The sequence below is a fragment of the Porites lutea genome, chromosome 1, assembly GCF_958299795.1.
Source record: "Porites lutea chromosome 1, jaPorLute2.1, whole genome shotgun sequence".
In the NCBI taxonomy this organism is placed as follows: domain Eukaryota; kingdom Metazoa; phylum Cnidaria; class Anthozoa; order Scleractinia; family Poritidae; genus Porites; species Porites lutea.
This window is the reverse complement of record NC_133201.1, coordinates 56,648,233-56,668,649: the sequence shown is the minus strand read 5'-3', so window position 1 is coordinate 56,668,649 and position 20,417 is coordinate 56,648,233. Positions and strand designations below refer to the sequence as shown.

Genomic DNA, 20,417 nt, shown 5'->3' with positions numbered 1-20,417 from the left:
ATTTTTTTGAATGGACTCCTAGAAATGTGGCTTGGGCTCCTAACGTTTTATTTTGGGAGCTCGAGCTCAAAGGGCTCCCAAAAAATAATCTTAGGTAGCAGGCATGGCTATAACTAATTTATTAGTTTCAGGGATGTGCTCTAGCAGAGCCCAGTGGCCCCTGGCACCCAAATTTTGCTCTCGGGCGACTAGAAAATCTTAGTTTTTTCATACAAATCACATGCTGGGCTCCCTCAGAAGCATATAACCCCAAAGCATCTAACTTCCCCTCATGTGTTAAGAACCATGCTGGGGTTTTTTAGCTGACGCAGCTGTCCAATCAGAAGCATGGAAAATTATTTTGCCTAAATATGGAATCAGAGAATTCAAGGCCAAAAACTTTGGGCTTGCAACACTGTGCATGTATCAGTCTACGGTCGAAAGAATTCGTTTTGTGGCATAAGAGAGAAAGTAATTATGCTGCTATAAAATGCAACCCTGGGAAAACATAAGGAGTCAAAAAGTTTTAAGCGGTATGGCTTGAAAACATCAACCAGTGATGAATAAGACAAGGATGTTTACATTTCTTAATGATATCGCAAAGCCTCTCGCCGAAATCAGCAAAATGCATCAGCAGTCCTGTTTGACCGACAAAGATCATCCTGAGGCTACTAGCTGCAAACCTATCTACCATGGCAATCCAGTTATCTGCAACTTCTGTTCTCATTCAGCAAAACCAGCATGGCGGCTGCAAACAAAATGATATGGCAAGCTTTGCAGAAGCGTTGTACAAGGTGCCAACGAAGTCGGAAAAGAATCACCTTTGTGAGTGTAGATTTTTTAATTCCTCCAGAACAGTATGCAAACACATGTATGGCAGTTTTGATTAGACATGTGACATGTAAAAGTTTGTTTTCATTTTGAGGACAAGGAAAAGTTTTAAGCTGCAAAATTCACCTTCGAAATGGAAAGTTTGTTATTGAAAGGAAACTAATGTATTCATAAATGTTTCATAGACGTTTTATATATTTTTGGTAGAGTTTTCAAGAAAAATTGGGAAATGCGCCTGATCTGAGATTAATTTTTACCATGTGCTCACGCCGATTTAACTTGTGGGAACAGATCCACGATCCAGTCAGTGTTACGTGAATTGCTTTTAATGGTAAACTTATGGGTTTTCGAATGAAAATTTTCAAGAAACAATTTGTCTGTTTATTGTTTTCTGTTTGTTCATTTATAACATTAGTTGAAAACATGATCGCCGGCATCTAAGTCTTATTACACACATCACTTCTGCGAAGATGTCAGCGAATATCATGCCATTTTTTCTTTCAAGTTCAGCAACTACTGGTATTACTAGTTATTCTTGATAGATGGTAAGTGATTCTTTAAAGGTTATTTGCGCTAATGGTCACGCAAAAACCATTTTTTGAAGTAACAACTTTGAGAAATCGCTTCTCTTATTGTGCTTGTTATTTTATTTTGTAGTCGACATTGTCGTGTTAGGAGGAACTAACCCATTCCTGGTCATTTGGGGATTAATACTGTATTCCGTTTAATTTTTCATCAAATATCACCTTGTAGAGCAGTAAAATTAATGCTTTTTGCGCCGCATCATTTTATACGTCGCCGATACAAGTTTCATGCAACAATCTCACTTGTCAGTAATTCCATATTAGGAAGTAAATTTTGATTGGTTCCTTAAAAACCCCAGCATTGCGACAAAGTTATTCGCTTCAAGGTTATATGCTTCTGGCTCCCTTTAATTTTCCTTAGAACACAGCCTTCAGTTAAGTTCGTCGCATGTGAAGATCGACGTTTGACTCAGAGATCTTAAAAGGTTCTATCCGTCTGAAGCAGACAAATAGAACGTGTGGGACGATCCAAACTCATTCAGACGAACTTAACTGAGCCAGCAGTCGAACTTTTCATGAACTTAACTCATTAAGGATGATTCATCTCATGAAAAGTTCCACGTTTGGTCTTGGCCTTAATTACTGTAAGCTTCACTTAATTAAGCTTTACCACGTAAATATCTCATACACGAGTCTTATCATATGAAAAATCAAATGCAAAGATAAGACTCTTTTGCTTTGCTACAATATTTGGCAGGATCTTCTACGCTTACGCTTTAGGGAGTTGGCCTTTACAAAAAACAAGCTCAATAAGCATGATAAGCGCCCACTTCAAATACACTCAGAAACTACTCCAAACCTGAATTTTCTTTTGCACATCTTGTAACACACGTACATCAACAACACTTTTCTGCTGTATAATATTGGGAGAGAAGGAACCGGCAGAAGCTGTGGTGACTGTTGGTATCGACTATGAATGAGAAAAACGAAAATGAAAGGCGTTAAAACTCAAAGTCTCAAAAGAAGCAAGCGCAAAACCTCACAACCTACCGCCATGATGGTCTCTTACTGGCTACCAAGCTAACTAGACGCGGCCACTAAGCTGAAGCCGCCATGTTTTGTAGAAGTCGTCTTTAGCTTTTGTTTTGTTTGAATTTTTCTAATAACGTTGTCCCATTATGTCCCGCCAATCGGCAGTTCGAGCCGATAACAGAAAAGTGGTGCGTTTCTTTGTGATTTGTGTTCAATTTTGGAGTGAATGAACGGTGTTTTAGAGCATACTAGAAGGTTAATGTCGTAAATTTGCTCTTTCGTCTTTCATTCGAACAGAGTGCGGAATTATTTGTGTTGACACATGGAGCACTTGTGGCACAACTCGTCAAAGATTATGAAAGCGACGAAGAAGTTAACAAACAACTTGATAAAATGTAAGTATATTATCTGAAGAACTCTTTAATCATCATTAGAAAATTAAGTGCATTACGTACTATTCTTTATGACAGTTGATCCAGCTACATACAACTGCAGAAATACAACTCTACTTTAATATTCAAACCTCAACAATTTCTTTTTAAGAAGAACTTACTGAGAGTATGATATATTACAGACAAAATGATTCGGGAATAACGAGCAGTAGTTGAAGCAGGGTTAAAGAAAGTTCAGCAATGTTTTCAGAGCTCGCTCATTTTCCAATTATGGATGTCACTAATTTGCAGCCTCATTTTGGTGAGGTCTTCCCTGCGAGCAGAGTCTCTGTCGATCTTCCTAGATAAGTCGGGAAGAGAAAGGAGAGTCTGCTCGCGGCATGCACTTTCTTTGATTTGCCGATCATCCAAAAAAATGGATGAGTCAGTCCAGTTTCGAATCGGTGGTACCGATTTTCTCCTTCCTCTTCCCGACTTCCTACTTCCGACTTCCCGACTAAGGAGACTCTGCTCACAGGGTAGGTGAGGTCAAGGTAGACATCATAAAGCTATTAAGCTACAAATGGAGGTCAGGTGTGTTGGAACCTCTGACGTGATATACCATTATATATTTGATTAAACGCCGCGACGTTTATTAAATTTTTAGCACTTCCAATGCAGCGTTTTCAAGGACGGTGTTTATTTGAGAGCGGCGTTTATTTATGAGTGTCTTTATTTCAAAATCACTTTTTTAAATCACCAAGAACAGTTATTGTAAATCTTTTTGTAAATATTATGTAATTTAAAGGTTCCAATGTCGCAAGTCTGGATGGTGTAAATTACCAAGTTGTACCGATGTTTTTCCTATTAGTCTCAAGTAAACATCACATTCTTCTGATTAGGTGCGGCATTAATTCAAGGGCAGCGTTTAATAAAATAAATACAGTAATTTATTAAAACTAAGCCCTACCCCCTCCCATCCCAAACAATAAATTTGAATTTTTTCAAGATGGGTGCAAGTGAGTCCTTTTTCAGCACAACATTTCTAGTGGGGAGGTTAGGGGGGAAGGAGGAAGGGTGCAGAGTTGGGAGATGGAGGGATGAATGCAAAGCTGATCAAAATGTTCCCATTAGAGAAGAATCATATGCAAGTTCTTTTCACCTCTACTGCAGATATAAGTTGTGTTCAAATGGTGGATAAAATTAGCTTACGTGTCTCTACTTATAAAAGGGCTACACTAAAGATTATAATTTTTGTAAAGAGAAAAGCTGTACAGTTGAACCCTCATGTGCCTCTGCTTTTCCTATAAGTGATCACTTCATTCCAAAACAGAAAAATTTTACCTGTCAAAGACCAATAGTTGACGCAACAATAGTTGAACCAATAGTTAAAGCAACAGCCTCTTGTGATCGTGTTTTACCTGGGTCAGGTTGAAAACCTTTTACTACCTAACCTTTGTCTTGGGCGCCACAATAATATTGTTGTTCCTTATCCAAGCCCATTCAACTGTTCTGCTGGCTGGGACCTCAAGAGCATCTGCAGCTTAAGCTCTCTAATACAATCAAATATCTGCCAACATTAACATTACGTAACAGAATAATGCAACATTCTGTAATTTATTGTTTCAGGGGCTACAATATTGGAGTAAGATTAGTTGAAGATTTCTTAGCAAGATCAAATGTCGGTCGGTGTCATGACTTCAGGGAGACTGCTGATGTTATTGCCAAGGTAAACTCCACATGTATTCAAGACATTAACTTTGTTTTGTAACACAATCCTATTTGGTATAAAGATTATGTTGCATCGAAAAAGGCCCACGCTGCAAGAACAGTATCGCGGAGGTCAGTGTTTGAATTTCAGCAAGCCTGAATTTTTTCAAACCCTCTTTTTGCAACTGTGATGATCACTTCTGCATTTATTTCTCTATCCCTCTGTTCAAATATATTTTCATTATTTCAGTGTTATGTTACATCTGAATTATTTGTTTTAGCTATTTGCTCATTTCCACCAGCCTCTTTTCCTTGACACTGCCAAGAGGACATAAATCTAACTGAAAATAAAAAGCCCAGTTATTGTTTGTCATTCACTAGAATTTATATGCTGAAAGGCTTCAAATCCTTCTGCCTGCTTCCTGTCACAAAAACTACAAGTGATTCTTGGTGTTGTGGAAACCATTGTTGGTTAGCTATTGTGTTGTGGTGTGGGTATTGTTTGGAGTCTTTTCAAACTTTTGTATTATGTCAGTTGGTGATTGCACCCATCTGCAACAATAACAGACAGCCAAAAACCACCAAGGAAGGGTTGGAACTGAAGAAATAACATTTAGATGATCTCTTTTATTGATAAAAGCTAATCATAGAGAAAGTTGTTCATCAGTGCCTATTGTAATTTTGCTAACTTTAGAACTTACATTGTATAAATTACTAATCTTATTTTCAATTTTAACTTATTTAGGTATAGGCAAGGTTATTGTTTTCTTTCACTCTTCTTGTTCTTGTCTTTATAGCTGGGCTTCAAAATGTTCCTAGGATTTTCCCCAGTGGTAACAAACTGGAGTGCAGCATCAGATGAATTCTCTTTAATCTTGGACAACAACCCTCTGGCAGAGTTTGCGGAGTTACCAGAAGGTCACGAGGGGCTTCTGTTTTCAAACATTCTCTGTGGTGTGTTGAGAGGAGCCCTAGAAATGGTAAAAAATTATACTAACTGCTGCAAAAATTAATACAGTTCAACCCCTGTAGGTGATCACCCAAAATCAAAGACTTAGTGGTTCTTACAGGAGGTGGTCGCTTACCAGACAAGAACCACAGGGGGCCTCTTCCGAGAAGTTGTCCGGACACATCTACTTTATTATGGAAGATTATTTATTGTTTGTGATTTCTAAGTAATACGTTATGTGCAGTTCCACATTGCTACTAAAGTTCTTTGTATACCGTAAAATTCCGAAAATAAGCCCCTCCTTGTATAAGCTCCTCCAAATATAAGCCCCCTAAACCGGTAATGCAAAAAACCCTCCGTTAAATCGCCCCTCCAAATATAAGCCCCTCTGGGGGCTTGTACTTGAAAAAATTCCCTCAAATATAAAGTAAAACAAAGCAAAAACAGTACATGTACTTCCAACTATAGGGCTAGCTCAATCGATTTTGAAACGCAATTCCCCTCTGTAGATAAGCCCCTCTGAATATAAGCTCCTCCAAAAATAAGCCCCTCAAAAAGGGCCTTTGAAAAATATAAGCCTTGGGGCTTATTTTCGGAATTTTGTTATTCTAAGGAGCATAATATGCACAGCAAACATAGAAATCAGACATTGCAACAAGTGATCACATACAAGAGGTTAAAAACAGTGGAAAATCATTGAACCATCTAGCCCTCGTAAGTGGTCATGGTCACCTACAAGAGGTGGTGGTTTACGAGAGGTTCAAACTGTAAGGTGTTTATTGAGAAATTATTGGTGGTAACTTATGGGATAGGAGGTGGCCGCTTTCAAGAGGTGATCACACGTGGAGGTTTTACTGTACTTGCTGTATTTTCAACTATCGCTCACCCTAAATTTTACCCTTTCAGGCAAATGTTGTCCCTCGTTTGTCATATCCTGGCTACTTTTTAGGGACATTGTCAAGCTGTTTGGTTTACAAATAATTCTCTTACATGTTGTAATCAGTAAGGTGCCTTTTCCATTATGTTGAAGTCATTTTTGAGAATTTGAGTCACTTCAGACTATATATATGAAGATTTTTGGAATGCCTGCTCTGCAAGATCTGCTATCTAGAGATAGTGATCTTTGGAAGTGGATTCTTCACAGAATGTGATTAACTCTTATGTTGTGAGAACAGGACCTTTCATATACACAAAAGCTGTTCTTGGAATTGGGATTAAAAAATCCGAAAACTTGGAGGTCCAAATTAATGCACCCTCAGCACTTGAAGGTGTAACTGTTTTGGTTGCCATGGTAAGTGGAAACAAATGTTGGTGACAAAAATATGCTGTATAAGTCTCCAATTTGTTGCCCATTATTTGGAGGTATAAATGTGGTATGCCAAAGTATTTTTGTAAGTTCATGTTTTTGGTCTTTCTACTGTAAAATTACAGTGAGATCATAATACATTTGCACAAAATATTATATAATTTTTTGCTCTATTTTCTTTCCCACCCTGGCCGACCAATTATTAAGCCTTGAGATGTCATGGGTACCTCCATCGTAGTTTGCAACAGTCGGGTAGCCATTAGGTTACTCTGATTAAGAATTTTTTTTTGACAACCAATATCCTATGTCTGGTGATCATTTTGTAATATGAAAAGGTTGCTAAAAGGTGATTTTTTAAAAATAGTTGTGAATGAAGCACTGACCCTGAGTGTATGCTGTTATAAGATGCCAAGTAATTAAATATTTTGTTTCTCTGTTTATGTTTTCAAGGTGCAAATGGAAGTTGATGTGTGGTTTGTTCAAGATTCCTTGCGTGGAGATGATACTACTGAAATTAGACTCAAATTTGTTAGGAAATTAGAAGATGCTTTGCCAGCTGGCGAGGATTAGACACTTTATTATGTATTTTGACATTTAATGTAATGTAAAAACAGCAGTTTTAGTAACACAAAATGTGATCAGGACTAAAGCTTTAGGGAAAGAGAGAATTTGGAATCTTAAATATTTCTTCTGCACAAGAAATAGGCCATTTCTGAGTTGCTCTAAACCTCTGCTTCATAGCGAGGCTAAGTGTGAAGCCCGGGGGGGTACTGCCATATATGGGCTATGGGTATCTGCTGCTGTGAAGGGTATGGTTTTCAAGCAGTTTACTCTAGGATAGGGTATATAAATCAGAACATTTGGGTCTAGAATAGGGTATCATTTTTCAGGAAACTGATCAGTTGGTTGAAGACTTTTTCTAGACTAAGGAAACGGCTACTCTAGGATAGGGGGGATTTGGGGAGTTTACTCTAGTATAGGGTAGCAAAATTTAGCTGAACTAGCTCTGGTATAGGTTAAGGGTTCCAGGGTCCCAGCGGCACATACCCACCCAGAAATTCGTAAAGTACCCCCCCCCCCCCCGGGGCGTGAAGCCATTTATATGAAACTAATTTTTAATTATTCTCATGCAAAAGAAACTCGTTTTCACAATAAAGGTTTTGAACTTAGGGCCTGTTTACATGGAGGTGGGGGGCCCGAAGGTAGGTGGGGTAACCCGCCTGTGCATATAATCTCCCATATTAATTTGATCACGTTTACATGATAGGTGGGGTGATCATATGAGAGTTTATATGGACAAGCAGGTTACCACACCTAAGCGAGTTACCTAACCTACTTGGATCCCCCACCGTCATGTAAACAGGCCCTTAGCCTCGTTTTGAATGTGAGAGTTTTTGGAACTCGAAAATGGCCTATTCGTGAAATACTTACATGTAAATTATTGTTAATCCATTCAGTTACGTGACGAACTAATCTCGCAGTTAAATAGTTGTTTCATTAAAAATATTTGTGGCCCTTAATTCTGCTTAGCTTAGGTTATCCGTTTTTTTTCAGTTTAAGGCAGTGTAGGTTGTTTCGCTTTTAGGTAGCTGGAACATAAATAATCTGATAAAAAAAAGGATCATTTTGTTAATTATACCTGTCAAAATCTTATTTGTTTAGGAATCAAAGGCCTTATGCTTGTTTGGCGAATTGGTTATAATCTAAGGTAGCAGTCCTCGAAACCAATCGAAATTTGCATTCCCTGACAGAGAGGAATGGTTCCTTATATCATCATTAAAAAAAATGGACAGGTTTTTTTGCCAAGTGATTTGGCAGGGTGTACTCACACCGTGCGTGCAGAGTAAAACGTGAGCTGGAAGGCACAGTCGGTAGAGCGCTTTACTGTAGAGCAGGAGGTCGTGGGTTTGTTTCTATTGTTTCCCGGGGCCGGACCAATACTCTGTAGGGTCTATGGCTGGGAAATGAAGGCACTGCCCCCTGAAACGGCTACAGCTTTGTGTGGCTCGGATGATCACGGAAAATGGCGGTCCCTGTCTTTGGGGTTACCGATCGTTTCGACACAAGTTTAATAATTATTCAGTCGAGTTGTAAATATTTTCACGTGCTTGGCTTAAAGAACGAAGAATATTCAACCAAAATGCTTTCCATGTTCACTCGCAAGCTATACTTAAAGTGATCGAAATTTATGTGCAATTTCACTGCTTGAGTTTGTATCCAAACGACTGGTTACCGTCTTAGAAGCGGACGTAAAAATTGTGTCCAATTAGAACTTTCTTGCTAACACGTTAGCACTCAAATAAAGTACTTATTTAGCCCTTTTTTGTAAGAAAGTGCCACTGCCTCTTGCATTTACACCCCAACCGTATTGCGCCAAGTGATTACACTTAACAATCAATCCGAAATGGTACTCTCTTCTTGAACCAACTGAGTAACTGACCCAAGTTTCAGGGGCACCCAACGAGAATATAGTTCAAAACCACTTTAACATAGCATTGTTAAACGTATTTTAGTATTTAAACGGTAGATATAGGAATATTTTTATCCCCTAAAAATTTTTCATCTGTCGGCGGATTTCCTAGCTGAAAAAGTGATCTGAAAATTAATACTTATACCTTTTCGAAAATTTTATCCAGAAACAAGGTTCCCGAAAATTCTAGGTGACCTTTTCAGGCGGTAAAAATCCGTTAAAAATGGGCAATTATACCATTTTTTAGATGTTCGAAAATCCTAGGAGCGGCGGGCGAGCAAGAAATTTTACAACAAATGTTCCGAAAATTCTAGATCTCAAATCGTCTTCCGAACACATATTTTCCGAAAATTGACGTTGTGGTGCCCCTGAAGTTTACGACACAGGCTGGCGCCATTTCATTTTCAGAGCATTTAAGACACTCGAAAAAACTTCAGTTGAGTTGTCTAAGTACGGATACATGTCGGTAACACGTGATATTCAATGTCGGAATCAACAAAGGCCTTCAAATAATTATAACAGCTCATGTGATTTATTGGCTTCGGAACTGCGTTGTGTAAAAGTCAGCTCTACTGAATTTAGCGAAACACATTCGAAATCTACACATTAAATTCATTTGTGTCTTGTCATTTTGCTTAATACGTCTGAAAGAAAGAAAATGGTAAATAAAAGTTAATTACATTTAATAGCAAGGGATTTCTTCCGGAACAGTTTAGCGAATAATTTTTGCAGTAAAATTTGTTCGCGTCTGGAAAAAGCAACTGAAGTGTTACAGTTTCCGGATATGAGCTTAGATCTTGCTTTGACAAGAATAATCTATTAAAGCTAGGGCAAAGAGAACTTTCTAGAGTTTAATATAATTGAAAAGAATCTTATTGCATTTTTGACAAATTGATGTGCTGCGACGTCTGGAAGGTTGTCGAAGCTCTTTTTGTAAACTTGAAGGAAAACAAGGCTAAATACCCGGAAGCAATGGAAATGCTACCTCAAGCAAACACAGACCTGGAAAACGTCTGTAAAAGCCGGAGGAAAAAGCCTTCAATAAACAAAAGTGCAAGGGAAGTGGAATTGTTTTGGGGAAACGTTAGTTTTGGCTTTGGCAATTCTTTGACAAATTTGAAAAGGAAGGACACTTTAAGTCCTTTAAAAACGAAGAAATTTCTAGAAATATTTTCATTGAAACTCATCTTGTTTTGACATAAAGCGGGAGAAAAAACTTGAAAACCATCCCTTGAACTTGGAAAGTAATTTTGTTGCCAAAACTCAGGAATCTGCACTCATGCCATGGGCGAACTAATAAACTTGATTTTTATGAAAAAAGTTGGAAAATTAAAAAAAATAACTGCTTCTTTTATACGGATAGTTCCTTTTAGAATTCAGTGTTATCGTCTCTACCTGCTTTACTTTCAATTGTGTCGGGTTCTATTTTTTCTTCCAGTTGTGCAAGTAGTTGTTGTAAAATCTGAACTGCCTTTTTTCTCTCCACTCGTACATTTTCATCTTGATTGGCCTCAACAGCGTCCAGTTCTATCAAACAACGGGTGAGAACTTCTTCCAGAATCAAATATTCCTTGGTTTTGATCATCTCACTGAAAGCATCGACTTCTCTCGCTAGATCATCAGCTTTCTTAAGAATGCCTCCAATTTGTAACAGCTTTTTCTCGCTTTCTTGTTGCCCAGTTTCTGACGCCTTAGGGGGTAAGTGCGGAAGTTCAAACGGCTCAGGTTGGTCCTCGATGGTTCTTTGACCTTGAACGATATTGTTTTCTTCGGGATGTAAATGAGCCCGATATTCTTCCCTTCTGTCATTTATTTCTTCATTTATGCGTTCTTGACCACCTCCGTTATCACGTTCGATGCTCACATGAATCTCTTCATCATAGGAACTCTTTGGTTCAACGAGCTCACTCTCACAATCTGAAAATTGCTCGGAAGGTTGCGACTCTTCGTGACTACCCGTTTCTTTCAGACTGTGACTTTCGCAGAAATGACTCCCCTCTATTTCAAGAGTTCCATCTTTTCTTCCGTCGGATTCAACATAAATTGGTATATCAAAGGAAGTTTTATTTCTGTCTGTAATACCGGATGCGTTTAAGGTCCGTCGTGTCGGCGCCAAATGGGTTTCCCCCGAGCTTTCGGGTCCATAAGTATTCCTTCTTCCCAGTTTGATCGGGCGACTGGGAACTGACGAGGTATAATGCTCTTCAAACACCCTGACTAAATCCCCAACAACAGGATTTTCCTGGAAGAAATGTCTTCTTTGTTCCCTTTCTTCGGATTTATTTAAATGTTCATCAGTTGTATCTCCATTGTACCCCTGTTCCTTCAGTAGATCTGCCGATAAGGTCAAAAATTTTCCTGAAATTTTGTCATTTTCTCTCTTTTCTCTTTCATTTAAGCCTTGTCTGGATATTTCAGCTGAGTTTCCTTCTGCATCATCTGCTTCTCTTTCTTTTGGATATAAAGTTTCTAAGAAAATGCTCGGTTCACAGGGCAAACTGTAAGATCGAGTGCCGATCCGAGTGCCGCGGGGTTTTCCTTGTTCCTCCTTTGTTCTCATCACGCTTCGCCATCTAAATTCTGGATCAACTTTTATCGGAATTTCTCTGCTCGCTGCCATCTTTACCCTGAATCCACGAAAAGAAATGAGATTAAGAGATTTTGAACTATTAAAAGATAATTCTTCTAATTGAGCTTGAGATAAACCTTTTAATGATATTGGCCTAATAACATCGCGCATCATCACGGTAGTCAATGTGACCTTGGAAAACACCAAACACGAAACTATTTATCTACTACTCCGAGCTTAAAATTAATTTCTTTTGTAAATCTTGCTAAAATTTGCATCATAAATCATATAGTTAGTCCGTCCGGCAATTTTCTTCGTAAGGGCCGGGTCATCCAGGTTTCACAGACTGACAAAAGTTACCTCATAATGAACAATGAATCTCTCATCAAACATGCACCGTATGACACCCGTATTCTCAGTTTTGATAGTTTATTTTCCGTAGCTCTCAAAGGTAAATTTCTTCAATTCATGTTATTTTTTCTTCTTTTTCCGCAACCCCGGTCTAAAATCACTCATTATAATTATCTCAGTCACCATTCTAAGCTACTCTAGAACATTCTAATTTTCTGCGTGCCATAAGCCCATAATTCACATGCAAGAATAATAATTAAAATTTGTCCTGCAGCTTGCCAGCCGCGACTTTTCGTAGAACACGATTACATTTCAATATAAGTTTTGTTGTTTTTGCTGCAGGTAAAACTAGGCTTCGTTTTAAAAGTAGCTAAGTTGCATTGTAACTGATCTGGAAAATAATATACATCACCAATACTTGCATGTATGATATGGAAACCGCGGAACTGACCGAGATGAAGCTAGATGACGGCTATTAATTTTGTATTTTTTCTTTACACCTCAAAAACCTTCTCTGTCGTTAGTTGAATGTCAAGAAAGTTCGAGATTGAATATTGAAAAAAAACATACCGCCTGAATTGAAAGAGCAATTTTTGCGTCCATTGTCATTAGTCTATAAAGGTCCAGTATGGGTTCCAGCGCTTGTCAGACGAAAGTTTTTTTTTTTCTCATCAGTCATTCTCATGTCTTTTCATGCCCTAACTTGTGTCTTGTTCACGTACTTTTCTTTACCAACACCATGTTTTACATTAAATTTGACCAAGATTTCCATCAGATATCTCTTTCTTGATTTGTAATAGAAAAAGGTTAGCGGCAGTGTCTGGTTTTATATCATCGCCCCAAAACGCGCGCTCGATGTGTTTCTTGAAACTCTTGAAGTGTAAAAGTAATTTCCGTTTCGAAAGTTATTTTTCGGTGTAATTTTTTTCACGGATATATACTTCAGGAAAGCGTGGAAAATTGCATGCCATATTACGCGCGTGCAAGCCTGGACTCTACTCTCCCCAATCTTCTAAACGTCAACAAAATGGTGGACACACAAACGAACTTTCTAGCGTTTTCGACAGTTTGATTGTTTGCCGCGAATTTCCATGCCCCCTATTCTTGCTGCAGGAAAAGGGTTATGGTACAGCGTATCATGAGACCTATACGATTCTAACCAGTAAAGCCAGTTGTAGTTCTTCAAAGCAAGAAAAAACGGAAAGTTCCACGTAGGTAGTTCAGTTGAACGAGACAATGGGGAAGGATTACTACAAAATGCTGGATATACCACGAAACGCTAGCGAAGATGAAATACGAAAAGCCTACCGAAAAATGGCTTTAAAATATCATCCAGACAAAAATAAAAGTCCCGAAGCTGAGGAGAAGTTCAAAGAAATTGCTGAAGCCTATGAAGTTCTCAGTGATCCACAAAAGAGAGAGATTTTTGATAAATATGGCGAAGAAGGCCTCAAGGGAACACCGAATCCTCCAGGTTCTAGCGGAGAATTCAAATTTGAGATGCCATCAGGATTTACAGCTTTTACGTTCCACGGAGATCCGATGTCCACGTTTTCTCGTGTGTTTGGAAGAGAAGATCCTTTCAAAGGTATGGTATACAGACTTAAATCATTGAACCTATATAGATAATCTTGCTGAAGACTATTAAAGTATGCGTTAGAAAAAATAAAATCTTGCAGCTTTTGGCTCAATATTTCACTTTCACTGTAACGATATATGTTTTCCATAGGTGACTGTATGTGCTGGATCACTTTTTATTTCTCGCATTGCTAGAACAAAATACCGAGCATTCCTTACGTTTTAGTTGAGTTTATATGGAGAACTTTTGTTTTTCTTCCAGGATTCATTGAATTTACTAGAATATTTCTTTCTAGTCGCAGACGCTCTGTTTGAAACATACATGTATCAATTGCCAATTTTATAACTCTCCCACGCACGCAGTTTGGGTTTATTGTTAATCCGTTTTGCGGTTGGTAAGCAAATTTAAATTGCTTATAAGCTTTTTTGGGCTTCTTTTTGTGGTTAATTGGTCAGTCAAACTGGAATTGTGATAACGACAAAGACAAACCAGTGTTTTTTTTACAAGTGAAAGTAACCTGATGGAAGAATTTATGTCGACAAATGATATTAATGATATTTTATTTACAGTCAGAGATTTTAGTTTGAAAAAATCAATATCTATCTTTTAAGGGTTTTCAGAGCTAATGATAATTGATTATAGTCTAAGAAATTCTAAGAAAGGTCTAGAACAGTTCTTTTCTGTGTGATATTTGTTTTTCTTTTACAAATTAAAATTGTTTGGGTCACTGTACATGTACTAAATTACCTGAAAGAATAACAAGAACAACAATGTTTATCTTTTCACTTTGTCTACTATTGTTATCCTTCTCAGCATTGTTTCTTAACTAAGGAGTTTTTCTTACTTTTTATTCAAACTTTAAATTTAATTGCCTTGAGTAAAAAGAAAATTGTGACACGTCTTCTCCAGAGCATGGAAACAAGACTTAAGTAATCTCTTTAAAACGATGTTTAGATTTTTGGGGGGGGGGCGGGGGAGGTGGGGGGTTGGGGGGATTTAGGGGAGAGAGAGACCAAAAAATCAATGTTCAATTATTTTTTTTTTTATTTTGTCAGTAGTTAGTTAAAGTCTTTGAAATGCGTGGATCTAATTAAATTTTCCATACCATCCAATCCATGGTGGGTCATTGGAATTACACGGGTGAGAGACTGGTTTAATAGTCTGAAAAGAAAGTAGAATTTCCAGAGGGTGCAAGCAAAAGAAGCCCCTCTATGATGGAGAATGGAAAATTTCTAGAACCACACTGAAAATTCCTGTTAATTACCTTTGCCCCCAAAAGTGACGTCCACATCACTTAACAATTCTTTCTTTTCAAAACTCAAAATTTATTAACCATATTAGATTACTCTAGAAGTTTAATATTTGCTGGAATGTTCTGATCTTATTTCTTTTTTCCCACCCTCAGATCAGGCATTATATAATAGTATGGACCTTCTTGTGGAATGCAAATGTCAATGTCAATCATTAAATTACTCGAACAAAGTCAAGATCTTGGCATTTGTAAAGGAATGAAATAAAAAAGGTCTCTCCTGAAATCTGTATAAGTAGTTGTGTACCTGTAGAGCAATTCAGACTATTTTCAACTATTCTTGTGTTGCTCTGCAATGCTTTTTCACAAATTAGGGGGTCAGAGAGTGTGTCTATATTAGAGGTTGTGTCTCTCCATCATCAGACAAGAATTGAGGTATTCAGACCAAGAGTCATAAAATGTCAAATGTCTTATTACTTTTTTATTTTTTACCAGGAATGTTTAATTCTGGTTTTGGAATTCCTACAGCATTTGGAGGAGCTGACTTTGACATGAACATGGGGGGCTTTAATTCCTTCCAGCATCAAGGACATCCTGCCTTCAGTCGACAAAGATCATCCTCGTATGATGACATGTCATCATTTGCACGTAAGAAAGCCCAAGATCCTCCAATAGAAAAATATCTTATGGTAACACTTGAAGAACTCTTAACAGGCACAAGTAAGAAGCTGAAAATTATCAGGAAGGTTTTGAATCCTGACAGAGTAACTACTCGTCCGGAAGAGAAAATTCTCACAATTGATGTAAAAAAAGGTTGGAAAGAAGGCACAAAGATCACTTTCCCAGAAGAAGGTGACCAGAAACCTCACACCGTTCCTGCAGATATTATTTTCATAATCAAAGACAAACCACATGATCACTTTAAAAGAGATCATGATAATAACATTCTTTATACAGCCAAAGTCTCTTTGAGAAATGCATTGACTGGTCACACGTTGGGAACATCTGTTGCTGTCCCCACATTGGATGAGAGGACAATCAACATTCCACTCAACACCATTATCAAACCGGGGACGAAGCGCCGTATAAAAGGAGAGGGTTTACCACTGCCTAAGAAGCTTAATCAACGCGCTGATATGCTGGTTGATTTTGAGGTTGAGTTTCCAACTCAGCTTACACCAGCGAGCATTGACATGTTGAAGAATGCTCTCCCAGAGTGAGACTTTGAACACGCTAATTTGACCCAAAGTTGGTAACTAGGAAGTTTACTTAGCTGATGCTTTAATGTTGTACAAGGTTTCTTCCAAGAGAACCATTCTTTACGGAAATCTTTTCCCTATCTCACTATCTTGTATCTGATGGGGAGTCTGGCGTAGGGGTCACCTGGAAGCTCCCAATGTGGAATAAGGATGCTTTGACTGATTATAACTTACTGGGTGATTAGGGTAATTTTTTGAGAAGTTATGTAATGCAGACAGGGGAGGGGGTAATTAAATTTTTTGAAGCCTTTAACGTTGGACAAAGCGTGAGTTTAGTTAAGGGATGGGCTGTGGCAGGCTGTGATTTGCTCACTACAGCCAACTCCACCGACCCCTGGGCACAAATGAAATCCCTCAAAGTTGCAGAATGTTGAAATTTGGTCTCTAGTTCTGAATGCCAGTATATGATGTTATAAATTTAAAAAATTTGTCTTGTCGTAATGATTTTTGTAAGTCAGTTAACAAGTCCACAACAATTTTCTGCAGACTGTACTCTTATTGGCCATAGAAATGACGTCAAAATGTTCAAAACTAAAGTGGCATCACGAGCTGCTGGTGAGTGGTTTCACTGTTAAGTTTTGAACATTTTTTGACATAATTTTTATGGTTGATAAGAGTACACACCATGGAAAATTGTTGTCCATTTTTGTAACCATATAACAAAGACAGTTTTGCCGTCCAATTCTGTTGAAGTTTCTCTTTTGCTCGAGAAAGAGAAAAACAAAGTGTGCCACCATCACATCATTTCCATGGTCTGTACTCTTATCGAACATAGCTCTCAACCAATCAGCGTGTGGGAAATCGCTCAATCATGGCAAAAAGGGATTTTCACTTTACATGACCCAGGTAGTCAGGGTTGTCAAGAGTAGCAAGCTACCGGCAAAAATCGCCACCTACTTGGTTAGTAGCAGCTGGCTACTCTGCTTAACATTTCTTTACGGGTGACGTTTTTAAAATAAAATATCCCTAGACTGGCTGCTTACTTTGACAACTCAACCATCTACTTCAAAACTTTCTGACAACCCTGGGTAGTTATGTAAAAAAATATTGTATTAATACAAGAGTGATATCACATTCATTGATCCAAAGCATTCACCTATAATATTGCACAATGAAAAATAATACTTCATTAATGCTATGGTTTTTACCTTGAATTGAACTTGATTGAAAATTAGTTATTTTAGGGACATTATTTTTCTCAGGTGTTCAAATTTTGTGAATAGTGTATAATTATCATGACTAGACAAGCATTGCCCCAACTAGCAAAAGCAGAAAACGTTTTGTTAGAACACTTTAAATTGCAGTTACAATGCTATTAAAAGCATGTTTAATAATTATTTGCTGATCATTGTATACTAAACCAGAGTTTGAAAAACAGGTTTGGGAATGTTAAGAAGTACTTTGTTTCTGGAAAGTGTATTATAAATAATGTTATTCAATAATTAAGAGTCTATTGGACCCAAAAGTCACTAACTAAAAAAATTTTGACTTTCAGTTTTTTGGTTTTATTAGGTTGCCGATTGAAGAAATTTTGTCATATTAATGATGTTGTTACATTCAGTGTGTTTATCATCAGTTTTGTGTTAGTTACATTTGTGCCTTTCCTTGCAAGTGTAAAGTTTAAATTTTCTGATTATTTATTGAAATAAACACTTCAAAGAAATTGTCCATGGTTTGTTTACATGAAACTGTTCTGGTCACTCACAATGTTACCCATAATGAAAGACTGGGAGTGTGATTGTATCAGCCATAACTTTCACTAGTTTATGTATAATCAGAAGCATTCTAGTAATGTCAGGCTTTCAATCACAGCACATGTGTTACCCAATGCAGTTTACAAAGGGACTTTACAATGAAAATGTGTATAGCTTTACCCTCACGAATGTACATGGGGGTTCTCGGCCTTAGCATGCCCATAACCTAAGCTACGGCCCAATTTCAACACCGAGGTTTCATACATTTTCTCTTACATTGAGATGTGTCAATGTGCTCACCAGAATGTTATTTTTTAACCGAAAATGAAAATACAGCTAGCGGTTAATACCCTCCCCCCCTCCCCTCCTGTGGTTTCAAAATTATGCACATTCAAAGATCTTAAAGGAAAATAGGTGTGTCAACCCTTTAAGGTAATTCCCTTGTTTTGCACTGAGCATCACCTAGTGCACATAACTTTGCCCCTTCAAAGGTGGCGTTGATTTTCACCGGTCACCTAAAAAAGGTAACAAAGACCTTTTTTGTAGTCCTAATGCGTTTTGTAGAGATTTCGATAGTTCTACCCTACTAAAAAGGTGTTGGTCTTGAACTCACCCCAGTGCCCTTGCACAAAATGATCATTTGAAGCCAAAATTATCCCCCTATTGATGTTTTGCGATGAAACGAGGACGGTGATTCCCCTTTTTATTTGTGTTTTTTACTCCTGATGGCCACACAAAAAATATATTAGGGAGAACAAAATATGGATAGTAGAAGTTGTATTTTTTAGATATGAATGATGTGAATTTGCCCATTTAGAGCCACAGAGAAGTACAAGGTAATGATACTGAACATGTCCATTTTTCTACAGTGTTTTTTCAAGTCGAGTAATTTGAGGTCTCTTGACTTATTATAAAATAGAGCCCAGACAAACAAACGGGCTTAAGGTTTTAGTAAGATTCATAGTTTTTGCTGTAAAGTAAGAATTTTTTATGGTTGTTTAAGGTGACCCCATAGTAAAAGAACCTAACATAGCTTTTAGCTAAAACTTGGTACACTGATGTAACAAGTCAAGAAGATGATAAAAAAGTAATAAAAAGTGGGGGTCACCGTGCTCGTTTTGACGTCACAATGCTGACAAATACGGCTATTTAGGACCCTTTTACAAAAACCGCGGGCAGCGCAAAACTAGACAAAAAGGAGAGATTTTTTCAATGATGCATGTGACATCACACAGAATTTGACTTTAATGTATTGTTTATCCACTTACGTACCAGAAAAACGCCTTTTAATGCCCTTGTTTTTACTTTACGCTCCAAAGTAGAATTAAATTGGACGCGCGCTTTTCGACCCGTGATGGCTCAATCCGTACAATTTAGTAAAATTGCCAAAAAACTGAACATAGATTTGTGCCAATTTTTTTCTCATCGAAAGGAAGCACTGTCCTTATTAAAATCATGAAATAAAAAATGGGGGTCACCGTACTCGTTTTTGCGGTAGAGCTGCAGAAAGTGCGCACCAAACGCATTTTCTCCGATTTTTGAGAGAGGACTGGGGCGAGTTTCAAAATAGAACTGTATGTGAAAGGGGGAAGAAAGTATTAAAAAATCCGTTTTTACAGAATTTACATCGAGATATCACATAAAGGACACAATGTGATAAAGAAAGTGTTTAAATGAAAATCAAAGTGAGTAAGCACAAGTTAAACATCCACTATCGAGGTTTTCTGAGAGGAGGTCGAACTCAGCAACACGCGTACTGCTTACGTTATACACATTCCCAACACATTGTGTCTCACCTCGGCAAGAAAAAACAGCAAGCAAAAATTCCAATAGCGTTTCTCTTCAGTCAACTTCATTTTAATAATATTACTTCACATGCTCTTTGTTACGGCGGCCATCTTGTTATGCGCAGTAAGAGATGCGCAGTGCAAAACTAAGGAATCACCTTAAGGAAAAAAACACTCAATTAATTACTTCTCATAGCCTTTTCTCTTGATCAAAATGTATGGATATTAATAGGCAAAAGTTGATGTTAGTCACTCAGGGTTAGCAGGCTCAATCTCAGATTGCTTGCCTGATGCTCTGCTCTATAAGGAGCCAAAAAGTCTTAAGCCATTAATTCAATCCTAGCCCAGCATGTAGGATTGGTGCAAAGGTAAAATTTTTGGTCACCCAAAGGTAAAAGTAAGTCACCATGGCCTCTGAACATTGAGAGAACAGGCCCACCAGATGCCGGGTTAACCCTTTAAGCCCTAAGAATGATCAGCATCAAATTTCTCCTTATAATATCAATGCTTTGTAAAACAGAGTGGTCATGAGAATTATGGATATGATCACAAAACGAACTTACTTGATATTTTAACAACTTCTTCCCGCTACTTCTGTAGGAAATGAATAGGGGCAACAAATGAGAATTCAAATTTTGATCTTAGGGTTTAAAGGGTTAAGCATATATCCAGCTCCCTGCACTTTAAAATAATTTTTGAAAGACACAAATTCGTTTTGACTTTGTTGTCCTCAGTAGTAATGTGGAATTTCTCTACC

General features: G+C 37.8%; 4 protein-coding genes across 4 annotated transcripts in view; 2 read left to right on the top strand and 2 right to left on the bottom strand.

Annotated features, from left to right (window-relative positions):
• LOC140922815 (uncharacterized) overlaps window positions 1–2,477 on the bottom strand; it is a 13,017-nt gene extending 10,540 nt beyond the window's left edge. The window contains exons 1-2 of the mRNA XM_073372844.1: window positions 2,385–2,477; window positions 2,194–2,304 (exon numbers count right to left, since the gene is read on the bottom strand). Coding sequence (XP_073228945.1) covers window positions 2,194–2,304; window positions 2,385–2,390 — 117 coding nt within the window. The 5' untranslated portion in view covers window positions 2,391–2,477. The remainder of the gene's footprint in view (window positions 1–2,193; window positions 2,305–2,384) is intronic.
• On the top strand, window positions 2,436–7,404 carry LOC140922805 (trafficking protein particle complex subunit 3-like). The gene is made up of 5 exons (XM_073372833.1): window positions 2,436–2,554; window positions 2,664–2,761; window positions 4,367–4,466; window positions 5,245–5,427; window positions 7,153–7,404. Exons 1-5 carry the CDS (start codon window positions 2,513–2,515, stop codon window positions 7,270–7,272), a joined length of 543 nt encoding a protein of 180 aa, XP_073228934.1. The 5' UTR covers window positions 2,436–2,512; the 3' UTR covers window positions 7,273–7,404.
• Window positions 7,405–10,501: 3,097 nt separating this feature from the next.
• On the bottom strand, window positions 10,502–11,813 carry LOC140940226 (uncharacterized). Its single transcript, XM_073389151.1, has one exon. It carries the CDS (start codon window positions 11,790–11,792, stop codon window positions 10,542–10,544), a length of 1,251 nt encoding a protein of 416 aa, XP_073245252.1. The 5' UTR covers window positions 11,793–11,813; the 3' UTR covers window positions 10,502–10,541.
• A 1,306-nt stretch (window positions 11,814–13,119) lies between these two features.
• On the top strand, window positions 13,120–17,838 carry LOC140922795 (dnaJ homolog subfamily B member 4-like). Its single transcript, XM_073372821.1, has 2 exons — window positions 13,120–13,680; window positions 15,416–17,838. Exons 1-2 carry the CDS (start codon window positions 13,329–13,331, stop codon window positions 16,138–16,140), a joined length of 1,077 nt encoding a protein of 358 aa, XP_073228922.1. The 5' UTR covers window positions 13,120–13,328; the 3' UTR covers window positions 16,141–17,838.
• Window positions 17,839–20,417: the final 2,579 nt, after the last annotated feature.